The 21,666-nt window shown below is 38.5% G+C and overlaps 1 protein-coding gene across 3 annotated transcripts in view; it reads right to left on the reverse strand.

The window, feature by feature from the left end:
• JADE3 (jade family PHD finger 3) overlaps positions 1–21,666 on the reverse strand; it is a 162,993-nt gene that overhangs the window by 46,272 nt on the left and 95,055 nt on the right. For all 3 annotated transcript variants that reach the window (XM_060087582.1, XM_060087583.1, XM_060087581.1), the window contains one exon: positions 11,053–11,210. In XM_060087582.1, coding sequence (XP_059943565.1) covers positions 11,053–11,210 — 158 coding nt within the window. The remainder of the gene's footprint in view (positions 1–11,052; positions 11,211–21,666) is intronic.

Below are 21,666 nucleotides of genomic sequence, written 5' to 3' on the forward strand. Positions count from 1 at the left end.
AGAAAGAGAAAGACAAATACCGTATGCTAACACATATATATGGAATTTAAGAAAAAAAAATGTCCTGAACAACCTAGGGGTAAAACAGGAATAAAGACACAGACCTACTCGAGAATGGACTTGATGATATGGGGAGGGGGAAGGGGAAGCTGGGACAAAGCGAGAGAGAGAGGCATGGACATATATATACTACCAAACGTAAGGTAGATAGCTAGTGGGAATCAGCTGCATAGCACAGGGAGATCAGCTCGGTGCTTTGTGACCGACTGGAGGGGTGGGATAGGGAGGGTGGGAGGGAGACGCAAGAGGGAAGGGATATGGGAACAGATGTATATGTATAACTGATTCACTCTGTTATAAAGCAGAAGCTAATGTTAAACACGTAAATTAAACAAAAAGAAAATATGAACAGACCAATCACAAGCACTGAAATCGAAACTGTGATGAAAAATCTTCCAACCAACAAAAGCCCAGGACCAGAGGGCTTCACAGGCGAATTCTATCAAACATTAACAGAAGAGCTAACACCTATCCTTCTCAAACCCTTCCAAACTATAGCAGAGGGAGGAACACTCCCAAACTCATTCTACGAGGCCACCAGCACCCTGACACCAAAACCAGGCAAGGATGTCACAAAGAAAGAAAACTACAGGCAACTATCACGGATGAACATAGATGCAAAAATCCTCAACAAAATACTAGCAAACAGAATCCAACAGCACGTTAAAAGGATCATACACCATGATCAAGTGGGGTTTATTCCAGGAATGCAAGGATTCTTCAGTATACGCAAATCAATCAACGTGATACACCATATTAACAAACTGAAGGAGAAAAACCATATGATTCTCTCAATAGATGCAGAGAAAGGTTTCGACAAAATTCAACACCCATTTATGATATAAAAAAAAACCTGCAGAAAGTAGGCATAGGGGGAACTTTCCTCAACATAATAAAGGCCATATATGACAAACCCACAGCCAACATCGTCCTCAATGGTGAAAAGCAGAAAGCATTTCCATTAAGATCAGGAACAAGACAAGGTTGCCCACTCTCACCACTCTTATTCAACATAGTTTTGCAAGTTTTAGCCACAGCAATCGGAGAACAAAGGAAATAAAAGGAATCCAGATCGGAAAAGAAGACCTAAAGCTGTCACTGTTTGCAGACGACATGATACTATACAAAGAGAATCCTAAAGATGCTACCAGAAAACCACTGGAGCTAATCAATGAATTTGGTAAAGTAGCAGTATATAAAATTAATGCACAGGAATCTCTGGAATTCCCGTACACTAAGGATGAAAAATCTGAAAGTGAAATCAAGAAAACACTCCCATTTACCACTGCAACAAAAATAATAAAATATCTAGGAATAAACCTACCTAAGGAGACAAAAGACCGGTATGCAGAAAATTATAGGACACTGATGAACGAAAATAAAGATGATACAAATAGTTGGAAAGATATACCATGTGCTTGGATTGGAAGAATCAACATTGTGAGAATGACCCTACTACCCAAAGCAATCTACAGATTCAATGCAATCCCTATCAAACTAACACTGGCATTTTTCACAGAACTAGAACAAAAAATTTCACAATTTGTAGGGAAACACAAAAGGCCCCGAATAGCCAAAGCAATCTTGAGAACGAAAAACGCAGCTGGAGGAATCAGGCTCCCTGACTTCAGACTGTACTAAAAAGCTACAGTCATCCAGACACTGTGGGACTGGCACAAAAACAGAAAGATAGATCAATGGAACAGGATTGAGAGCCCAGAGATAAACCCACGTGCATATGGTCACCTTATCTTTGATAAAGGAGGCAGGGATGTACAGTGGAGAAAGGACAGCCTCTTCAATAAGTGGTGCTGGGAAAACTGGACAGCTACATGTAAAAGAATGAAATTAGAGCACTCCCTAACAGCATACACAAAAATAAACTCAAAATGGATTAAAGACCTAAATGTAAGGCCAGACACTATAAAACTCTTAAGAGGAAAATATAGGCAGAACACTCAATGACATAAATCAGAGCAAGATCCTTTTTGACCCACCTCCTAGAGAAATGGAAATAAAAACAAAAATAAAATGGGACCTAATGAAACTTCAAAGCTTTTGCACAGCAAAGGAAACCATAAACAAGATGAGAAGACAACCCTCAGAATGGGAGAAAATATGCAAATGAAGCAACTGATAAAGGATTAATCTCCAAAATATACAAGCAGCTCATGCAGCTCAATATAAAAAAAACAAACAAACAAGCCAATCCAAAAATGGGCAGGAGACCTAAATAGCCATTTTTCCAAAGAAGATAGACAGATTGCCAACAAACACATGAAAGGATGTTCAACATCACTAATCATTAGAGAAATGAAATCAAAACTCCAGTGAGGTATCACCTCACACCGGTCAGAATGGCCATCATCAAAAAATCTAGAAACAATAAATGCTGGAGAGGGTGTGGAGAAAAGGGAACCCTCTTGCACTGTTGGTGGGAATGTAAATGGATACAGCCATTATGTAGAACAGTATGGAGGTTCCTTAAGAAATAGAACTGCCATATGACCCAGCAATCCCACTACTGGGCATATACTCGGAGAAAACCATAATTCAACAAGAGTCATGTACCACAGTGTTCATTGCAGCACTATTTACAATAGCCAAGACATGGAAGCAACCTAAGTGTCCATCAACAGATGAATGGATAAAGAAGATGTGGGACATATATACAATGGACTATTATTCAGCCATAAAAAGAAATGAAATTGAGTTATTTGTAGTGAGGTGGATGGACCTAGAGTCTGTCATACAGAGTGAAGTAAGTCAGAAAGAGAAAAACAAATACTGTATGCTAACACATATATATGGAATCTAAGAAAAGAAAAATGGTTCCGAAGAACGTAGGGGCAGGACAGGAATAAAGACACAGATGTAGAGAATGGACTTGAGGACACGGGAAGGGAGAAGGGTAAGCTGGGATGAAGTGAGAGAGTGGCATGGACATATATACACTGCTAAATGTAAAACAGATAGCTAGTGGGAAGCCGCTGCATCGCACAGGGAGATCAGTCCGGTACTTTGTGACCACCTAGAGGGGTGGGATAGGGAGGGTGGGAGGGAGACACAAGAGGGAGGGGGATATGGGGACATATGTATATGTATAGCTGATTCACTTTTTTTATACAGCAGAGACTAACACACCAGTGTAAAGCAATTATACTCCAATAAAAATGTTAAAAAAGAAATCAGTTAAGTTCTTATGCTCATGTAGCTTTGAGTTCGTAATACCACTACCAACGAGTAACAGAGAAATGCTAATGTGTTCACCAAACCCTGTTTCTTTTTCCATCTAGGCACATAGCAAGACTGCATTCCCGTTTCCTTTGCAGTTATGTGGGCCATGTGAATGAGTTCTGGCTAATGGCATATGTGTGGATAATCCACTTCAAAGCCTAGCCCCCCTCCAAATCTACCTGTATAACCCTCCATATTGCCTTTTCTTTTCCTGCAGACTGGATTTAGAAGTTTGGGGGTGGAAAAGGGAGTGGAAAAGACCTGGCAGACAGAGGAGTCACTCATAAAAAGAGCCTGAGTCCCTGAATGCCTGTGTCGGGCAGAGATGACCCACATCCCAAACCCACACTGGATGGAGACATGTGCAAAAAATAAAACCTTCATTGTGTTAAGATGCTGAGACTTTCGGAGGTGTTTGTTATAGCAGTTGGCCTATCCTAATACATACATAATGGTAAAAAATTATTTCCCAATATTTTCATGTATGTTTCCACTTAAGTAACTATTTTGTTACATTAGATTCATTCTTAAATTTCTCTAACAGATTTATATTTTAGAATATTTTCTCCAGAGATATCCATCGGTAGAAAATAACTAACTAATGAGGTTTTAATTTTACTAAAACTAACATGGAGGAGTCAACCCAAAATAATATATTAAAAGATTTTTGTTTTTACATTCTGATACTTTTCATATGCTATTGTGAACTGCTATAACACTCTTTATTAAAAATATTTAGCACAGGTTTCCCTGGTGGCACAGTGGTTAAGAAGTCACCTGCCAATGCAGGGGACATGGGTTCGAGCCCTGGTCCAGGAATATCCCACATGCCATGGAGCAACTAAGCCCGTGTGCCACAACTACTGAGTCTGCACTCTAGAGCCCGTGAGAAACTACTATGCTCATGCGCCACAACTACTGAAGCCCATGCGCCTAGAGCCCATGCTCCGCAACAAGAGAAGCCACCACAATGAGAAGCCCGCGCACTGCAAAGAAGAGTAGCCCCTGATTGCCTCAACTAGAGAAAACCCGTGTGCAGCAACAAAGACCCAATGCAGCCAAAAATAAAATAAATTAAAAAAAATTTATCACAAAATCAAGGAATGTCATCATGCTTTTAATGCACACTGACAATTTTTTAAATTTGGAAGGCAGGAAGAATTTTTACAACTGAATAATTATTAGTGAACATTTATTTTTATATGAAGGTAATACACTATCGTTATTTTAAATCTAAAAGCAATCATTGCAAGGGTTTGCTATGAAACATTTACATTTGTTTAGACTTGGCAGTTATGTCAGAAGAAAATACTTTTATTTGTGGCTTTTGAGAACAAAGCTACGACTTTTAATTTCAAAAACTATCTAAGTATTCTCTCAGTAGTGTAAATAACCAAACTTTTACCAGGCACCTCTTTAACTTCTACAAAATTTGTAATCTATGAAAAAAAAAACAACAAAGACATAAAAAAGAAACACTAACATAACAAGTTGTAAAATTAACCAATAAAAAAGGAACATATATGGTATTTTCCCATATAGTGGGAAAAAGTAACATATTTGGATAGAGTGAAGCATAAAGTAGAGAAATTAGCATCTCAGTTCAAAGTAGGAAAAACTTTTGAGAAGTCACCTTGGTAGATTTGTGAAAGGGGATTTAAAAAGATGGAACTGGGATTTCTTGGTGATTCAAGAACTGTGTTTTCTTTCATAGCAGCCTGGTGGAACCAGGTGGGTAAGGTTGGGATATAGTGTCCATTGCTTTCAAAACGGAAGCTGCTCAACAGATGGAGCTGGGATACATGGATATCCACAAGCAAAAGAATGAAGTTAGACCCCTAACACCTCATGCTATACACAAAAATTAACTTAAATGGATCAAAGACCCAAATGTAAGAGTTTTATAAAACTACAGAATTCTTAGGAGAAAACATAGGTATAAAACTTCATGATCTTGGTTTAGGCAATGATTTCTTAGATATGACACCAAGAGGGCAAGCAACCAAAAGAAAAAAAAATAGATAAACTGAACTTCATCAAAATTAAAAACTTTTGCATCTCAAAGGACACCATCATTGAAGTGAAAAGACAACCCATAGAAAGGGAGAAATGATTTGCAAATCATATATCTGATAAAAAACCTGTATCTAGGGACCTCCCTGGTGGTCCAGTGGTTAAGACTCTGCACTCCCAATGCAGGGGGCCTGGGTTCGATTCATGGTCAGGGAACTAGATCCCACATGCTGCCACTAAGAGCCTGCACACTGCAACTAAAAGATCCCACATGCCGCAACTAAAGATCCTGAACGGGGCAATGAAAATCCCGCGTGCCGCAACTAAGATCCGGTGCAGCCAAACAAATAAATAAATAGATAAATATTTAAAAAAAACCCTAGACTATGTAAAGAACTTTTACAATTCAACAATAAAAAGACAAATAGCCCAGTTTTTCTAACGGGCAAAAGATGTGAAAAATTTCTCCAAAGAAGAGATATATATAGGAGGTATGCATTGAAGCACCAAGTAAAAATGGGATATTCTAGAACTGCTGGTCAGGGGACTTTGTCACCCTTTTCGCTAAAGGGTTAGATTTTCAGCAGCCAAAGGCAGCCATTCCAAAGTGAATGTGATAGAACATAAAGAGGTGAACTGAGATGATTCACTTTGCAGTTTGAACAGTAGTGTTCCACAGGAAGGGAAAAAAGATCAACCTTGTATTTTTCTGACCACATAAAGGTTTCTTCTCTTTGTAATAAAGTAGAAAAGCTCTCTTCCCAAAAGAATATACAACTGGCTAATAAGCACATGAAGAAAAGATGCTCAACATCATTAGCCATCAAGCAAATGCAAATCAAAACCACAATGAGATATACTTCATACCTACTAGGATGGCTACAATAAAAAATACAGACAATAACAAGTGTTGGTTAGGATGTGGAGAAAATGGAATCCTCATACAATGCTGGTAGGAATGTACAGTTGATCTCTGAACAAGACAGGGGTAATGGGCACTGACACTTCATGCAGTCAAAAATTCACATATAGTTTACAGTTGGCCCTCCACATCCATGGTTCTGGACCTGTGGATTCAACCACCCACGGACTGTGTAGTACCATAGTATTTACTATTGAAAAAAATCCACGTATAAGTGGACCCGCACAGTTCAAACTCATGTGGTCAAGGGTCAACTATAATATCTTTTGGTTGTTTGCTAATTTTCTTTCCTAACACCCACCGCTTTCCTCTTTCCTTCCTTCATCCTATTCTCCTTACAATAGTAAATGTATATTGAAAACCTACTATTTGACAGTAAGGGTTCTGCTCTTGGGTAGCTTATAGTCACATTTGTTGTCTTTCTTCCTTTTCTCTTCTAATCACATACTGTTGTGCCTTCATGTGCCCACTACCACATTTTATTACCATCTATACACTCCTTTATTTGTGATGATTGTTTATATATTTAAATATATATTTATAATTACATATATGGATGATACTTTTATTAACATTATTGAGGTATAAATGACATATTAAGCTGCATATATTTAAAATGTACAAATTAACAAGTTCCGACACACATATAAATTTGTGCAACCAGAACTACAACCAGGATAATAAATACATCCATCACCTCTAAAAGTTTCCTTGTACCCTTCTGCTCCACTATCCACTTCCAAAAAAACCACTGATCTGCTGTCACTAAAGCAGGTAGTCCTCGCTTTGCACAGTGGTACTGTACTGTAAAAATGACTGTGCAAACTGAAACTGTGAAAAGCAATCTTAATAATCAATGGGAAAAACTGTGATTGTTCAGTGACCTTTAAAATTTTTGTCAAAGCATTTTACTCTCTTACTGTTGGCTATAACTATATAGGGAAATAAAAAATAGTAAAACCAATATGTATTTAATACACTATGATTTGAAACACTGAGAATTTAAACTCTTTTATCTCTTTGTAAAAACTTATCAAGAGTACAGTGCTTGACTCCTTTTAATTACAAAATTTATGACACAGAGCAAGCACCTTTTCTATGTCTTGGCAAGTTGTCATACTCCTTTATGAACTTGGATCAGTTTCCAATATTTGTCCTTTGTGCTTTGACTGTTGAAAAATTTTCTGAGAGTTCCATTAATGTGCAGTTTTTTTCTGGCATCATTTTCTCTGGGGCATCTTCATTCTTTTCAGCACAATCACTTTCTTTATGTCCATAAGTTTGCCTTCATTAAGTTCCTCTAGCTGCATATCTAGTTCCTCTCAAACTGCAACAGTGTATCCCCATTCCCATGGTCAACTATTTATTCTATAACTACATTTAGTTTGATTCAAATTTCTCTTCCAGTATCATCACTTTTTATTTCTTTATATGTTTGGAAGAATTTTCCAGTGAAAGCATCTGGGGCTGGAGGTATTTTTAGGGAGAGTTTTTAATTACAAATTCAATTTCATTAATAGTTATGGGACTCTTCAAATGATTATTTCACACTGGGTAAGCTGTGGTAATTTGTTCAGGTAACCCTCAGGAAGGCAGGAAAAAGAAACAAGAGAAATAAAAAACAGAGAACAGGGCCTCCCTGGTGGCGCAAGTGGTTGAGAGTCCGCCTGCCGATGCAGGGGATACGGGTTCGTGCCCCGGTCTGGGAGGATCCCATATGCCGCGGAGCGGCTGGGCCCGTGAGCCATGGCCGCTGAGCCTGCGCGTCCGGAGCCTGCGCGTCCGGAGCCTGTGCTCCGCAACGGGGGAGGCCACAACAGTGAGAGGCCCGCATACCGCAAAAAAAAAAAAAAAAAAAAAAAACAGAGAACACACACATACACACATAATAAAATAAAATGGCAGACTTAAGTCCTAACATATCAATAATTACATTAAGTGTAAATGGTCTAAACCCATTAAAAGTCAGAGGTTGGCAGAATGGATTAAAAAACATGATCCAAATATATGCAGTCTACCAAAAACACACTTAAAATATAAGCATATAAGTAGATCAAAAGTAAAATAATGGAGAAAGATATACAATGCAAACGTTACTCAAAAGAAAGCAAGAGTGACAACATTAATATCAGATTAAGTAGCCTTCATAACAAAGAAAATTACCAGAGACAGGGAGGAATATTACATAATGAAGAAAAGATCAATCCACCAATAAAACATAGCGATAGTAAATGTATGTGCACCAAACAACAGGGCTGCAAAATATTTGAAACGAAAACTGACTGAACTGAAAGGAGAAAAACACAATTCCCCGATTATAGCTGGAGACTTCAACCTCTGTCAGTAAGTGATAGAACAGAGAGAAAATCACCCAGGATATAGAAGAACTCAACACCATCAACTAACAGGACTGAACTGACATTTATAGAGTATTCCACTCAGCAGCAGCAGCACAGGCACTGTTTCCAAGCACCCACGGAACATGTACCATGATAGACTGTATCCTGGGTCATAAAATAAACAACAAATTGAAACAAATTGGAATTATACAGAGTGTTCTCTAATACAATGGAATTAAAACTAGAAATCAGTAATAGAGAGATAAGAAAATATCCAAATAAAGTATAATAGAGAGATAAGAAAATATCCAAATAAAGTAAAAACCACACTTTTAAATAAAAGAAGTCCCAAGGGAAAAAAAGGTGAAAGAAGTCTCAAAGGAAAAAATACACTAAAGTGAATGAAATGAAAATACAACACACCAAAATTCGTGGGACATAGCTAAAGCAGTGATGAGAGGGAAATTTTTAACACTACATGCTCATATTGGAAAGAAGAAATGTCTCAAATTAATAAGCTAAGCTCCCAATTCAAGAAACTAGAAGAGCAAAATAAATCCAAAGCAACTAAAATAATTGGAGTAATAGAGATAAGAGCAGAAATAAATTAAAGACAGAAAAGATAATGAAACAAAAAGATGGCTTTGTGAAATGGTCCGTAAAAATGACCAACCTATAGCAAGTAAAAAAGGAGATAAAAATTGCCAATATCAGGTATGAAAGAGGGGATACTACTGTTTCATTTGCTTTAAGTGTACTCATAATTGCTCACTGAAGCATTTTTATGATGGCTGCTTTTAAGTCTTTGTTAGACAATTCTAATATCTCTGTCACCTTGGTACTGGCATCCACTGATTATTTTTGTTCAAGTTGAGATCTTCCTAGTTTTTTATACGAGTGATTTTTTTCACTGGAGACTGGACATTTGGGGGATTATGCTATGAGACTCTGGATCTTCTTTAAAACTTTTGTTTTGACTGGCTTCCTCTGACACTGCTCTGGATGGAGATCAGATTGGGGGGGATATCACCTCATCACTGCCAGGTGATTGTATATGTCCTGTTTCACCATTTGGCCTGTGTTGACATCCAGGGCAGGGACTCTTTGTTACTACTGGGTGAGGCTGAGAGTTCTGGCTTCCCATTAGGCCTCCACTGATACCTCCCTTGCTGGGATTGATAAGAGCACCTTACTACCGCTCCCTATGTGGCCTCCACTGATACCACGGGGTGGGGGGAGCAGGTGTCCTCATTACCTCTAAGGAGTGGTTAAAGTCTCCTCTGATAGTATGATAGATGGGAGGGAGAGGGATGCATCATTAATGCTGGTTTAAGGTGGAAGTCTAGGCTCCCCAGTTACTGCAACAGTATATAAAAATACTGACAATAAGGACATGAAAATGCCTGACTCCTATGATCATTCATGATGCTGTTGTGATTTCTAGGAGGATGGTGGCAATGATGATGAACTAGTGAGGGTCAGTAAGTGTATTGGGCAAGACTGTGAAGCTTTCCTTAACAGAACATAGACAGTCTCTCTGTGGGTGGGACAGCCTGGGCTTGGGTTTTTAGAAGTGATTTGACAAGCATTTCTGGAATATGACTAAGACCTAAGAACCTGATGCTAGGGGCTGAGAATTCAAGAATGTGGTCTCTGACCTTTAAGAACCTAATATGTACTAGAAATAGATAGCTATACCATGAGATGTACCATTTCTCATAGTAACCAGCAGGTCCCACCAGCCCCTTTATCTGATTCTATTCCTTCCCTCCCTCACTCAAACTTATACCAAGCATTTTATTTCATGCTGGCCTTGGTGCAAAGCACTGGGAACACAAAGACCAGTAAGAAAAAATGGCTTCCAAAACCAGTCATCACTCTTGAGGAGCTAAACTTACTACTTCCTCTGTCAGAAAAGTCCTCTCCTACTTAAACTTTCTTCTCTCAAATGAAGGCTGTGTGCTTATGGTCAACCCAATTATTCCAGTTACCCCTTTCATTTGGGTTTATGCATTTTACAAACTGTATGTTTTGGCGCTCTGTTTACAGATGCTATCACTATGAAGCCCCTATGAAAACGAAGCAACTTGTCATGGCGTTATATATTAATAGGGTTATTATGGGGTTATGTAATTAATGCTCTGCTTCTCTTCAAAGGCTAATTAATAAATGCTACTGATTATTGTGTCAGACTGGGAAATCTTGGTCTCCAAAACCTTATCATAATTTCAGACTGGACTTCAAACAGTTTTATCCTGTGAATAGCTACATATATTATCCCTAAATGAATGACCTTGACTTCAACTACTGACCTATCCTAGCCTGGTATAATCTGCCAATGGTCTGAGTGAATTGCTGAACATGGTATGTGACTTTGCATTATAAATGTTTAATTAGCCATTCAAAGTCTCTCCTCAAGCAGCACACAGATAACCATAAGAGCATTCATCCCCTAAATCAAAGATACAAGCGTAAAAATACCTGAGGGAAGGCTGTGGAACAGTGTCTGGACTGGCTGGTACCTGGACTCCCTTCTCCCATTCTTCCTTCCAGGTATCCGCAAAGAAGTAATAGCTGTCAGGATTAATATGGTGAGAGTCTGGAAGTTTCATCGCACTGATAAGGTCCTTCCGGAATACCTGGGAAGACATTGCATACACCTTGAGAAGATCATCCCTATGGAACTAACACCATTTAACGTTCTCCTTTTAAAAAGACCATCCCCACCCACTCTGCACTTCAACAAGAGAAGCGTCTCTTAACTTCGTAAATGGCCAGATCAACTTCTATTTGTAAAGAGTCTGAAGTATTGACAGGGAAGCCAGCTTGTTCTGGATTTAATAAAGAGTAAAGGGGTATTTCCTGAATTATTTTCCTGGGCTCCTTGAATTTAAATCAACAATACAGGTTACTCGTAAAGAGTCTGTGTAAAACAAATAATCCTTAACTCTCTCAAATTAAGCAACAAGTATCCTATGATAACTTATAATACAGAGGAATGGATAAAGAAGATGTGGTACGTATATACAGTGGAATACTACTCAGCCATAAAAAGGAACGAAAGTGGGTCATTTGTAGAGATGTGGATGGACCTAGAGAGTGTCATACAGAGTGAAGTAAGTCCAAAAGAGAAAAGCAAATATTGTATAATAACGTACATATGTGGAATCTAGAAAAATGGTATAGATGATCTTATTGGGAGACTGGGATTGACACATATACATTACTGATACTATGTATAAAATGGACAACTGATGGGAAAATGCTGTTTAACACAGGGAACTCACCTAGTGCCCTGTGGTAACCTAAATGGGACGTAAGTCCAAAAGGGAAGGGATAACTGTATGTGTATGGCTGATTCATTTTGTTGTGCAGTGGAGGCTAATACAACATTGTAAAGCAACCATACTCCAATAAAAATTAATTTTAAAATAAATAAATAACTTATAATTGTTTATTTAGCTATCACCTAATTTTAAAATTATTTACTTAGACATAATTTTAGTCTTACAGAGAAGTTACAAAAATAGTACAGAGCTCCCATATACCCTTCACATAGTTCCCTCTAATGTTAACATCTCACATAACCAGAGTACAATTACCTAAACCAGGAAATTAACATTACTATAATACTATAATTAATCTACAAAACTTATTCAAATTTTACTAATTTTTCCCCTAATGTCCTTCTGTTTCAGAATTCAATCCAGGATCCCACACTGCAGCAGCTGTCATGTCTCCTTAGTATCCTCCAATTTGTGATAGTTTCTCAGTCTTTCCAGACCTCGACACTTCTGAAGAGTACTGGTCATATATTTTATAGAATGTCCCTACAATCTGGGTTTGTCTGATGTTTCCTCACTGAGGTTATTCATTTTTGAGCAAAAATGCCATAGAAAGGTTGCTGTGACCCTCTTATCACATTATATCAGGAATGTATGATCTCAATGTCTTATTAGTGGTGATGTTAAACTTTATCAGTTGGTTAAGGTAGTGTGTCTCGCTGGTTTTCTCAGCTGTTAGGTTACTATATTTTCCTTTGTAATTAATAAATATCTTAGAGGAGATACTCTGAGATCATAAAAACATCCTGTTTCTCCTCAAACTGTCATGGACTAATTTTAGCATCCACGAATAGATACCTTGCCTGTAACAGTTATTACTGTGGTATTCTAATGGTGATTTTCGATTTCCCTCAGTTCTACATTTATTAATTGGAATTCCTCTGTAAAAAAGACCTGCCCCTTCTCCCTTATTTGTTTGTTCATTCGTTCATTCATTCAATTATTTATTTATATCATTATAGACTCATGGATCTATTTTATTCTTTGGGTTACAATTCAGTATTATTGTTATTAATTTTGATGCTCAAATTGTTCCACCTTTGGTCACTGGGAGCTCTTTCAGGTTGGCTTGCACCTGTGCTCTTTTGACACATCCCACCCTTTTTTGAGTATTTCCTTAACTTCTTGCATTACAACATGCCCCAGGCGTGTTAATATCCTCCACCTGACTGTAAAAGCTATTGATTTTATATGTTAACTTCATATCCTGCCACCTTACTAAATTCTTTTATGGCTTGAGTTAGTTTTATCATTGACTTTCCTAAGGTTTTCTAAATATACTATTGCATCATCTGCAAACAGAATTTTGCATCATCTTTACTTGGTCTTATGTCTCTAATTGGTTTCTCTTGTTTAATTGCATTGACTAATACCTCTACTGATATTTGGAATAGTAATGGGGATAGTGGGCATATCTGTCTTCTTACTGAAATTAGTGGAAATGCCTCTGGTGTTTCCCCATGAAATAAGATACTAGGTTGAAGACTATGCCATATTTATGTTATAATGTTAAGAAAGTATCTTACAGTTCCTATTTTCTTGAATGTTTTATAATGCCTAAGTACTGAATTTTATTAAAGACTTCTTTAGCATATATGGAAATAATTATATAGTTCTCTCCTTAGATCTATTAATATGTTATATGATAATATTAGATTTCTTAATACTGAAACTTGTACTTCTGGAATGAATATCTATTTGGTCATGATATATTATTTTCTTAATATGGTATTATATTTGTTTTCTAATATTTTATTTAATATTTTTAAATATTAAATAAATAAATGTATCATTCTCATGAGTGATATTTATCTGCAGTTTTCTTTCTTTCCTTTTTTCTGGTATTGTCTGTCTTTTAGATTTAGGTAGCAGCGTTATGCATGCTTCATAAAGGGAATTAGGACATTTTCCTTGCGTTACAATGCTCTAGAATAATCTGAGAATTATTGGGACTATCTGGTCCCTATGAAACCATCTGGACTTGGTGCTTTTTAGTGGGGTAGTTCCTTATTAATTTTCTCTACCTTTTTGGAAATTGATCTCTTTAAGCTTTCTACCTCCAATGGGGTCAATTTTGGTAATCTGTATTTCCATGGTAAGTTATCTATCTCATCCAGGTTTTCAAATTTATTTGTAGAGAGGCTTGCAAAGTATACACAGTTACAGCAACCTAAGTGTCCATCGACAGATGAATGGATAAAGATGTGGCATATATATACAATGGAATATTACTCAGCCATAAAAAGAAATGGAATTGAGTTATTTGTAGTGAGGTGGATGGACCTAGAGTCTGTCATACAGAGTGAAGTAAGTCAGAAAGAGAAAAACAAATACCGTATGCTAACACATATATATGGACTCTAAAAAAAATGGTTCTGAAGAACCTAGGGGCAGGATGGGAATACAGGAATAAAGACGTAGATGTAGGGAATGGGCTTGAGGACACGGGGAGGGGGAAGGGTAAGCTGGGACAAAGTGAGAGAGTGGCATGGACTAATATATACTATCAAATGTAAAACAGATAGCTAGTGGGAAGCAGCCACATAGCACAGGGAGATCAGCTCGGTGGTTTGTGACCACCTAGAGGGGTGGGATAGAGAGGGTGGGAGGGAGATGCAAGAGGGAGGAGATATGGGGATATATGTATATGTATAGCTGATTTACTTTGTTATAAAGCAGAAACTAACACACCACTGTAAAGCAATTATACTCCAATAAAGATGTTAAAAAAACATAATGGAAAAGAATATGAAAAAGAATATATATAACTAAAGTCACTTTGCTGTACAGCAGAAATTAGCATTGTAAATCAACTATACCTCAGTAAATTAAAAAAATGTTTTTCCAAGAAGAAAAACAAAAACAAAGTATAGACAGCTCCACTTTGCACAGCAGTGTGCACAGGGGTGAGGAGGACACGAATGATATGTTTACTGTGGCAGCCAAGAGGCTCCCAGTGCGAGCCTTAACCTTACCCCTGGCAAAGGATCCCTAGCTGTGTGGAAAGTTCAAAGGCCAGAGGTAGGGGATGATGATATGGGTACAGCTAAAACTTGGACTTACAGAGACAAAGAGATTCCCTATAGTCCATTTTCTGCACCTTAAGCACAGTTAGGTACTGACAATATGGGAATGAATACCCATCTAAAGTTTGATGTACTGTTATCCTCTGATTGAACGGGCTCCTGCATGATTGAGAGGCACAGAAATGTACTCACAAGCCTGGGAACATGACTTAAATTGCTGTGGCAACTTAGGCTTTGTGATTCTGCCTTTTCAAGAACAGGAAAGAAGAATGCCATGAGTTCTTCAGCTAACCTGGCACTGATTTCACTGATGAAGGCCCAGTTAATGTCTAAACAATGAGGGAATAAACTTTCATATAAAAGCATACATACACTGATATATACCTCACCTACTAATTGTTAATTCTGAAAAAAAATCAAACAACCACTTGCAGGTTTAAGGTAAATGTGCCTACATCTCTGGATTATCAAAGGAAGAGATGCCATCAAGCAAACATTTTAGCCTTTAATGCTAATCAAGGTTCTCTGAAGAGAAACACTGTCCAAGTTATGTGTAACATGAAAGTTGAAGCACAGCACATGGTACAAGAAAGCAATTAATTCTCAGTTGGTGTAGTTCTGTTTAAACTGACATTTCACAGAGTACAGGACTAAACTATCACATAATCGAATGATGTCATTTAAATGCATAAGGACTCATTCCATTTGCTATTTTGCAGGGACAACTCTGCAAATGCCTGTTGGTTTCATTTAGGGAAGATTTAGAATGAATAATATGACCTGAGCAGGAAACCAACGTTAAACATGCTGGTGTCGAGGTGGCAACAAAATGACCTTCCTACCAAGAATCCTAACCAATTAAAGTTAATTGGGTACTGTGCAGGGAGAAAGCTAAGTCTATAGGAAACAAAAAACTGGTGGTTTACTACATAATGCTTTGTATAAGGAGGTAAGAGAGGATCACAGACATATCCATTAACATGTTTTGCACAGAGCTCAGTGTTCTGGGTGGCTAGTTGGAGAAACTGAATCACCATTTTGCTGAACACTCTGATCCATTTCTATAAATTACCAGAGTGCCTTTAATGAGACAGTGGTTAAGATGCCGTGGCAATTTACAATTGTGCTCAACTACTGCCTGTGGGAAATCCTGCCTTAGCTCTGCAAAGAATACTAGAGCCAAGTATTTTTCAACCTCCTAAAATATTTCATTATTTTCCATACAATACACTTATCAAAATAAATCAACTGATTGCAAAATCATGCTTTGGGATTAACAATAATCACACAGCATAAGCCATGTCTTCATACTTGATATAACTGCTTATGAAAGTCTGTTTTGTAGAGTTTCCTAAGTAGCCTGGAAACATATTGCAGTGGGCTGAATGGTGGCCCCCTAGAAGATACGTCCACATCCAAATTTCTGGAACCTGTGAATGTTACCTTATATGAAATGGGATCTTTGCAGATATAAGTCACTTAAGGATTCTGAGATGAAAGGATCATCGTGGAATATCCAGGTGGGGCTTAAATCCAATAACAAGTGTCTTTATAACAGAAAGGCAGAGGGAGATTTGAGACAGAAGAGGAGAAGGGATTATGACCATGGAGGGAGAGACTGGAGTGATTCATTAATCCACAAGTCAGTAAATGCTGATAGCTATCAGAACCTGGAAGAGGCAAGGAATGGAATCTCCCCTAAAGTCTTTGGAGGGAATGCAGTCTGGCTGATTTTGGACTTCCGGCCTCTAGAACTGTGAGAAAATAAATTCCTGTTGTTTTAAGCCACGCAGTTTGTGGTAATTTGTTATAGCAGCCCTAGGAAACTAATACACACATTTACCAAACAGAAGAGTAACTTGAAGACTCTAGACAAAGGGGCCAATGAAATCTGGCCCTTGTCCATTGCTTCAGAAATAGCAAACTTCCAGGGAACAGGCACTCTGTGAAGTCTGGGGAACCCTGGACTGCAGAAATACCAATCAACTCATACCTATTTTTCTTAAGCAAATGAAGGCTAAATTCAATGACTATTGTAATCTTCCCTTCCACCTTTAGAAAAAAATAGACTTACATGGTAAGCTTGATTTCAATTTTACAAGCTAGCCAGATTAAACAGCATCAGATCCAAGGTTTCTAGAGAAGCATTTTTACTCAAGGCAGAGTGCAAGAGTCTGCCTTATCTTGCTGTAGAAGTCAAACATTTCAAGTATGAGGCAGAACATAAAATGCTGAAGAGGGGATAGGAATTTAAGTTCAGTACTCAGGAAGATATCTGCAAAGTGATATGAAATACATTTACCAGACTGGTCTCATGAATCCGCTTCTGGTAAGAAAAGTCATTTTTAAAGGTTTTTTAAAATAAACAGAGGCAAACAAAATAGTTACAGTGTATCCTGGGTAGAGGTATGAGTTTTATATACATATAGTGGCACACACATACATGCATATTTGTATATATTTTCATAAACAATAAAAGGATAAACCAAGAACTAAAAAAAAAAAAAAACAGCACGGAGGAAAGGGGAGAAAATAGGGAGAAGAGAGACAAAAGCTGAATCTTTCTGAATGCACTCTGTTACATAGTTTGATATCTGAACCAGGCAAATGTTTTATATGCTAAAAAAAGAAATTAAAAGTGATTAGGGGACTTCCCTGGTGGTGCAGTGGTTAAGAATCCACCTGCCAATGCAGGGGACATGGGTTCAAGCCCTGGTCCGGGAAGATCCCACATGCCATGGAGCAACTAAGCCCATGCGCCACAACTACTGAGCCTGCACTCTAGAGCCTGCAAGCCACAACTACTGAGCCCACACACCTAGAGCCCGTGCTCCACAACAAGAGAAGCCACCACAATGAGAAGCCTGCGCACCACAACGAAGAGTAGCCCCTGCTCACCACAACTACCCCGCTCGCCACAACTAGAGAAAGCCTGTGCACAGCAACAAAGACCCAACTCAGCCAAAAATAATAAATAAATACATAAATTTATTTAAAAAAAATTCTTTAGGACTTCCCTGGTGGTGCAGTAGTTAAGAATTCACGTGCCAATGCAGGGGACACGGATTCAAGCCCTGGTCCAGGAAGATCCCACATGCCAAGGAGCAACTAAGCCCGTGTGCCACAACTACTGAGCCTGTGCTCTAGAGCCCGTGAGCCACAACTACTGAAGCCTGCATGCCTACAGCCCATGCTCTTCAACAAGAGAAGCCACCAAAATGAGAAGCCCACGCACCGCAATGAAGAGTAGCCCCCGCTCTCCGCAACTAGAGAAAGCCCATGAAGCAACGGAGATCCAATGCAGCCAAAAATAAATAAATTTTAAAAAGAAAAGAAAAGAAAAAGGAAAAGCATTACAAAAAAAAATCTTTAAAGAGAGGAATATGGGTCCAGGGACAGACTGCCTGGATTGGTCTACTGGTTTCACCACTTACTAGTTTGGGAAGCTGTCTAAATTCTCCATGTTTGTTTACTTATTTGTAAAACAAGGATAAGAACACTTACCTCATAGGGGTAGTTGTAGGGATTAAATAGGTGAATTTATGTAAAGGTCTTAGCATGGTATTGGGCTCATTGTAACTGCTAAATAAACTCTAGTTGCAGTTATTTTATTATCATCATCATAGTCTCAGCCTTAGTTCTAAAAGCAGAAAGAAGTATGTAGCTGAATTCTCCTCTCTAGTCCATTAAGTAATTGTTAATGGGTAAAAGGAGATGTGAGTTCAGGGCTCAACTAAAACGTGCATGGTTTGACTCCCAAAGACAGTGTTCCCAAGCAAGAGCTCCATCGAGAACTTTAACCAACATTCTATAGGTCATGCGGTAATGCAGAAACTTCACAAAATGAAACATGGCTATTTGCTGCTAAATTAAAGATTGTGAATGAGGGATCTGGATGTTGACACTGACCTAGGTAATGAAGTTGAGAAGTTTTACAAGTTCTTAACTGTGTGCCTATTTTATATGCACTGGTAGTTTCCCCAAAAGTTCCTGAAACAAAAATGCTTTGTACTTACCAGATATCTGCTCATTTATGGTCAAAGAGGGGATTCACAGGCTAACATACAGCCCAGAAGCTATGCCAAGTCCAACAGTGCATGCACATCTTGGCCTCTCAGATGCTTGCAGAAACAAAGAAGGCCTCACTATGAATTCAATTAGAATATCAATGCTTAACCTGCCAGAGCCACAAAATGAAAATGCCCTTCATGGACAGCTCTGGCTTTTACTGTTCTCATTAACATCTCTCAGTGGGCAGTTTCTTATAAGCACAGCTAGTCTGAACATTTCTGTGACATTTTTTAGAGGAAAAGCCAAAACATTTGCTTCCTGTATGACACAAAGGGGAACACTGTCTGGTCCATGTATAATGAAGCAGAGAGATTGATCAGTTTTGATTCATAGTCACTAAATCTGAAACTATACATAACTGACGACAAACAGATGTCAACCCCAAAGCATTAAAAAACAGCTGCAAACACGGTAACTCTATTTAATCAAGAGGAATTAACCATAAGTGATTTTCTTAGAATTATACAATCTTAAGGCAAGAAAAGATTTTTCAGATTATCTGAAAGAATCAAGCACTGGGCTTCCCTGGTGGTGCAGTGGTTGAGAGTCCGCCTGCCGATGCAGGGGACACGGGTTCGTGCCCCGGTCTGGGAAGATCCCACATGCCGCGGAGCGGTTGGGCCCGTGAGCCATGGCTGTTGAGCCTGCGCGTCTGGAGCCTGTGCTCCGCAATGGGAGAGGCCACAACAGTGAGAGGCCCACATACCGCAAAAAAAAAAAAAAAAAAAAAATCAAGCACTTAAAGCAGAGAAAACCTAGCAAAGAATACAAGCTTGTTTTTATATCAACAAAAGTAGCCAGTGTTGTCAAGATACTGTGTCCCACGTTGGTTTTTCCAATGAAGCAAAGCTTATTCAATTTCTAAGTTTAAAACTTTAAAAATCATGGAAATACTTTTCAGATAGTTTAAAATAATTCTTAGGTTTCTTATAAAGAATAAATAGGACATTTCTGACGGCTAATGGGCTGACATCAACTGGAACATCGATTCCCGTAAAGCAATGTACTTTTGGGCTGCTTAGGTAGGTTTGATTATTCTCCTTACCCTGTATCAAACAGAGGCATATACATCCTGGTAATGGAGGAGGAGGAACAACTGAGTCTGACTTAGAGATGTGAGCAATTTTCATACAAGAGATGACAACTGAGGTTTGCTTTGAAAGTTTTTCTCCTATTCCTCAATGTCCCTTTTTGTGCAGTAAGTGTGCATTTGCAAGCTTAGTACTTTTTATCTGCTGTGGGTCAGAAAACCAAATAATCAAGCTTGTTAGAAATATAGGTAAAGTGATATAAATAGGCTCTATTTGGGAGTATCCAGTGTTCTCCGCTGAGTTAAAATATATGAGCTTTCACTCTGTTGCTATGAAAGTCTTAGATATAATAAATGAGACTCTGGGCCTAGAGAAGATATGCAGTCAATCTTTTAAGATAGGTTGATATATTTTATAGACCAGTCAGACTAATATTAGGTGAAAATATGCAGGCTTTTGAGAAAGAATAAAAGACTTTTTAATATATTCAAATTGGTCATCTAGTACTATGAGCTTTTTCTAGGGCAATTAGCTTTTTAAAACATCTTTTAGAATAGGAGCCCTTTTGAGAATCAGATGAAGGCTACTAGCTCAGAAAAAAAATACACATAAAAACGTACTCTTAAAAGTCTGTATACAATTTTCAGAAGGTACCAAAGCCCCTGAACTGTATGTGGAATTCACACACCCCTAGGAAATACTCCTCTAGAGGATAACTGGGGGAGGCACACACAGGAATCTCACCAAAGCATTAAACATCAAAGAAAATATTTGTCTATCAATGCAGCCAATTAAGCCCCAGTAAAAAAGATCATTTATATTGCACTTCAATGACTAAAAAATAAGGTTTCATCTTGGACCTGTAGAGAGTCAGAAAAAAGAAATTCTCATCTTTACAAGAAGAAAAAGGCAGGAGAGGCAGCAAATTAACGAGCTTTTGTGAAGCCATTAGAGAAATGAGTCACAGGACAAATGGTCAAACTCAAAGAGAGACAAGCACGCCTGCAGGGAGACACAGTACAGGAGCATTTCCTTACTTGGGGCAGAAGCCACAGCAGGAACATTAAACTAGAAATTCTGATGAATCTCTGGGGGCTAAGTGGGGACTACTATGAGAATATGAAGTTTCTGGGGGCTGTAGTCATAGGGGGTTCCCACCTTCTTGTAAGCTTTTTCTCTAGAAACCCAGGAGGGCACTCACAGGGAAGATGGGGGAGAACCTGGAGAAAAAGCTCCCCCAGGGGTGCTGTCTGGGTCGCTGGTGCTCAGTGTCCTGGCTCCCTTATTGAACAAAAGGCTTCATCTACAGAGGAAGGATTTCAAGTGAGGGCACTGGACTAGTGCTGTGGGAAGGCAAAAGCACCCAGCCTCAGCTTCCCTGTGTTACTCAACAGAGAAAAAAGCCTTAATCTGCAGGAGAGAAAACCTCAAGGACTGAGAATACCAGAGGATATCTGCTGCAGGCATTCAGGAAAATAGTGGGCAGGGTCACAAATGCTCTATCCCTGAAGGCCACCTCCCCAACCTCACCCCCAGACACAGGACCACTACACACTCCAAAGACTGAGACATAATCAGAAGAGTAGAGAACACCACCCCTCCCTCATACCCTACCACCACACT

This window comes from Mesoplodon densirostris, chromosome X, assembly GCF_025265405.1.
Source record: "Mesoplodon densirostris isolate mMesDen1 chromosome X, mMesDen1 primary haplotype, whole genome shotgun sequence".
Lineage (NCBI taxonomy): Eukaryota > Metazoa > Chordata > Mammalia > Artiodactyla > Ziphiidae > Mesoplodon > Mesoplodon densirostris.